Source organism: Acanthisitta chloris, unplaced genomic scaffold (genome assembly GCF_000695815.1).
Source record: "Acanthisitta chloris isolate BGI_N310 unplaced genomic scaffold, ASM69581v1 scaffold9716, whole genome shotgun sequence".
NCBI classification, from domain to species: Eukaryota; Metazoa; Chordata; class Aves; order Passeriformes; family Acanthisittidae; genus Acanthisitta; species Acanthisitta chloris.
In genome coordinates, this window is record NW_008679728.1 from 53,703 (window position 1) to 56,185 (window position 2,483).

At 45.2% G+C, this 2,483-nt stretch overlaps 1 protein-coding gene across 1 annotated transcript in view; it reads right to left on the reverse strand.

Moving 5' to 3' along the window:
• Positions 1-564: 564 nt before the first annotated feature.
• Positions 565-2,483, reverse strand: part of LANCL1 (LanC lantibiotic synthetase component C-like 1 (bacterial)) — a gene marked incomplete at its 5' end in the record, with an annotated part of 16,398 nt that continues 14,479 nt past the window's right edge. The window contains 3 exons of the mRNA XM_009077418.1: positions 565-995; positions 1,856-1,928; positions 2,214-2,390. Coding sequence (XP_009075666.1) covers positions 919-995; positions 1,856-1,928; positions 2,214-2,390 — 327 coding nt within the window. The remainder of the gene's footprint in view (positions 996-1,855; positions 1,929-2,213; positions 2,391-2,483) is intronic.

The following is a 2,483-nucleotide window of genomic DNA, read 5'->3' on the forward strand; positions in this document are numbered from 1 at the left end:
AGGTTTGGGAAAGCTTATAAAAGAAAATGTGTAAACAACATCTATACAGCAGCTAATAGGTTAAACACTGACAGAGCTCAGCGGAATACATTTCTTTTCCCTTCTTGTTCCTGGTGGGCCTGGCACCACCTAATACACAAGTTTAAATAAAGACTGCAAAATAAACTCTCAAAGCTAACCAGAAGAGAACACACCAGCAAGCATGCTTAGCTTACTCGTAGACTGGAGTGTTCCATTAGATGACCAATAGATTAGCAAAGTTTAGCACAAGATGGCAGTGGATTACTTGTCTGCTGTTGGAAAAACTGCACAAAAGAGCTATTTGCCTTTAAAGCAGACAGGTGGAAATTCAGGACAAGCCTCTGGCACATCAGTTCCAGCTTTGCCACTTGCAATATGACATGAAAAACATATACAAAGACTCCACAGTCCATCACATTCACTTCATGTGGTGAACCTACTCCCTGGGTGCTCAGAAAGAAAACACTGAAAAACAACTTGCAGGGCAATAGTTTTCCATCTCCTGTTTTCCAAAGGCAACTAAATTTCCTGCAACTATTTGTCAGCACAAAAAGAAATAAAGTAGCCCAATTTACATTCAACAGAAAACTTTTTCCCAGGAAATGGGATACACAAAATAGCAAAACTCTGTAGCCAACAAAATACTGTACAGTTCTCCCTGCTCCCCCCTGCAGCCTTGTGTTTTTAAGGGACACCAGCTACATCTGCATTCTGCCTTTGAAATTGAAGCAATGTAGTGAGATGACTAGAAATGTTAAGAGCATTCGGCATGCCCTCAGGAGGATGGATTTACGTACAGTTAGGTGAACAATGACGGGTCTGGAAGAAGGAGAAAGCAGCTCTGAACTGCATTTCCAAGTGCAGAAGGATTCAGGCAGGAAAGTGCCAAGCTCAGATTCAGAGTTCAAATGCAGGGAACTTGGCCTTGGTGGGCACCAGCAGGTCAGCAAGAAAGTAAATCGTTCCAGCCATTCCTGAGGATAAAAAATGTGTGCTTCAGAGAGATTCCCTTTGGGCACCCACTTCATCAGTTATCCAGGGGGTGAATGAGTCAGGAAAATAAAAGAAAACATTTTTAGAAGGTCCTAAATAATTTCCAAGGTCTGAACTCAGGTTTCCCCAAGCAACTTTTCAGTGGGCAAAACATTTTGAAGTTAATCAAATGTTGAAAAGCACCTGGGAAAACACAATGGGTCTTTCCCCCTCCAGCTCCCTCCCTTCTGCTTTACCTATCCATGAGTTTAACACTGAGTAGCTTTACCAAACTTTGGTCCTTGTGACACTCCTGCCTGAGGTCCTCACTGATGTAGCTGCTCCTGTCCCTTGGCCTGCAGCAAAGCTGAGGAGATTTATGTCAGCTGAGGAGCTGCTCTTTCAGCAATACCTGCAGATGGCAGATTTTGGGGGAGCTGTTAGCAGGAGCCCCAAAGTGCCATAGGAGCCAAGAAGGCCTATAAAAGCAGCCCTATTTGTCCCTCACCTTTGGAATCAAACTGGAATGCCCATGAAGGATTTTAATACTTAAAAATGCACGCAAAAAAGGACTGTCTGAGAAGTCAAACTACTATAAGGACTTTGGCCTGTACCCATGAAAGAATTCCCCTTGAGACCTGTGAGCAGAATCCATGTGGGAGGCCCAAGAGGATAAAATGTGCCATCTAAGACATTAGCCTGTGCTACAAGATGACTGTTTCTGGGAAAGGGGAAGACAGTGACCGATACACTTTCCACCCTCTACACAGAATTTTCTTCAGTAGAGTGTGTATTTGGCTTTCCTTGGTGCTGGATTGGCTCAGATCCAGCAGCAAAACACAAGGCTAGAGACTGAGGTTACCTTCAAAGAGAGAGAACGGCGTGTCTGGAGTGCGGCACCCATGCTGGCCATAGCTTAAACACCACTCTGCAAACTGAGAAAAGAGGAACAAAAAGTGTTCAAATTTGGCTAAGGACAAATCTTTTAACAAAATACCACTCTCATCTTTGCATCAGCCCTTGCAGAGCAAGGCTTCTGCAGGATATCCCTTCTGTACAGGCTGTCAGAAGTGACTGCACTGCTGAAGGACTGTTTTGCTGCAGCTGGTCAGATCTAGCTGCATGTCTGTCACGGTAGAAATTGGGTTGTGAAGGCAAAGGCAGTGATGGGGAAGGCAGAAGTGAATAATGCCCTCTCCCTTCCTCACGTGGGCTCTTACCTTGCAGGCCCTGTAGAGGTATTTCATGTTCTGAGTGAGGTTGTAGAGTGCCAGGAAGCTGTAAGCATTGCCAGCTGTCCCGTGGCACAGCCCATAGCCTTTCTTCAGTAACCCATACTGCCAGATCACTTCTGCACACTGCAGGGCATCACTTAGGTACTGCTGCTCCCCAAACACCTGTGGAGACAAGAAATAGTGACCCTTGCTGCTCCAAACAAAGAGCAGTCCTGTGTGATGTGGAGGCTGCGGTTAATTAGTTTCTCTCCTGCT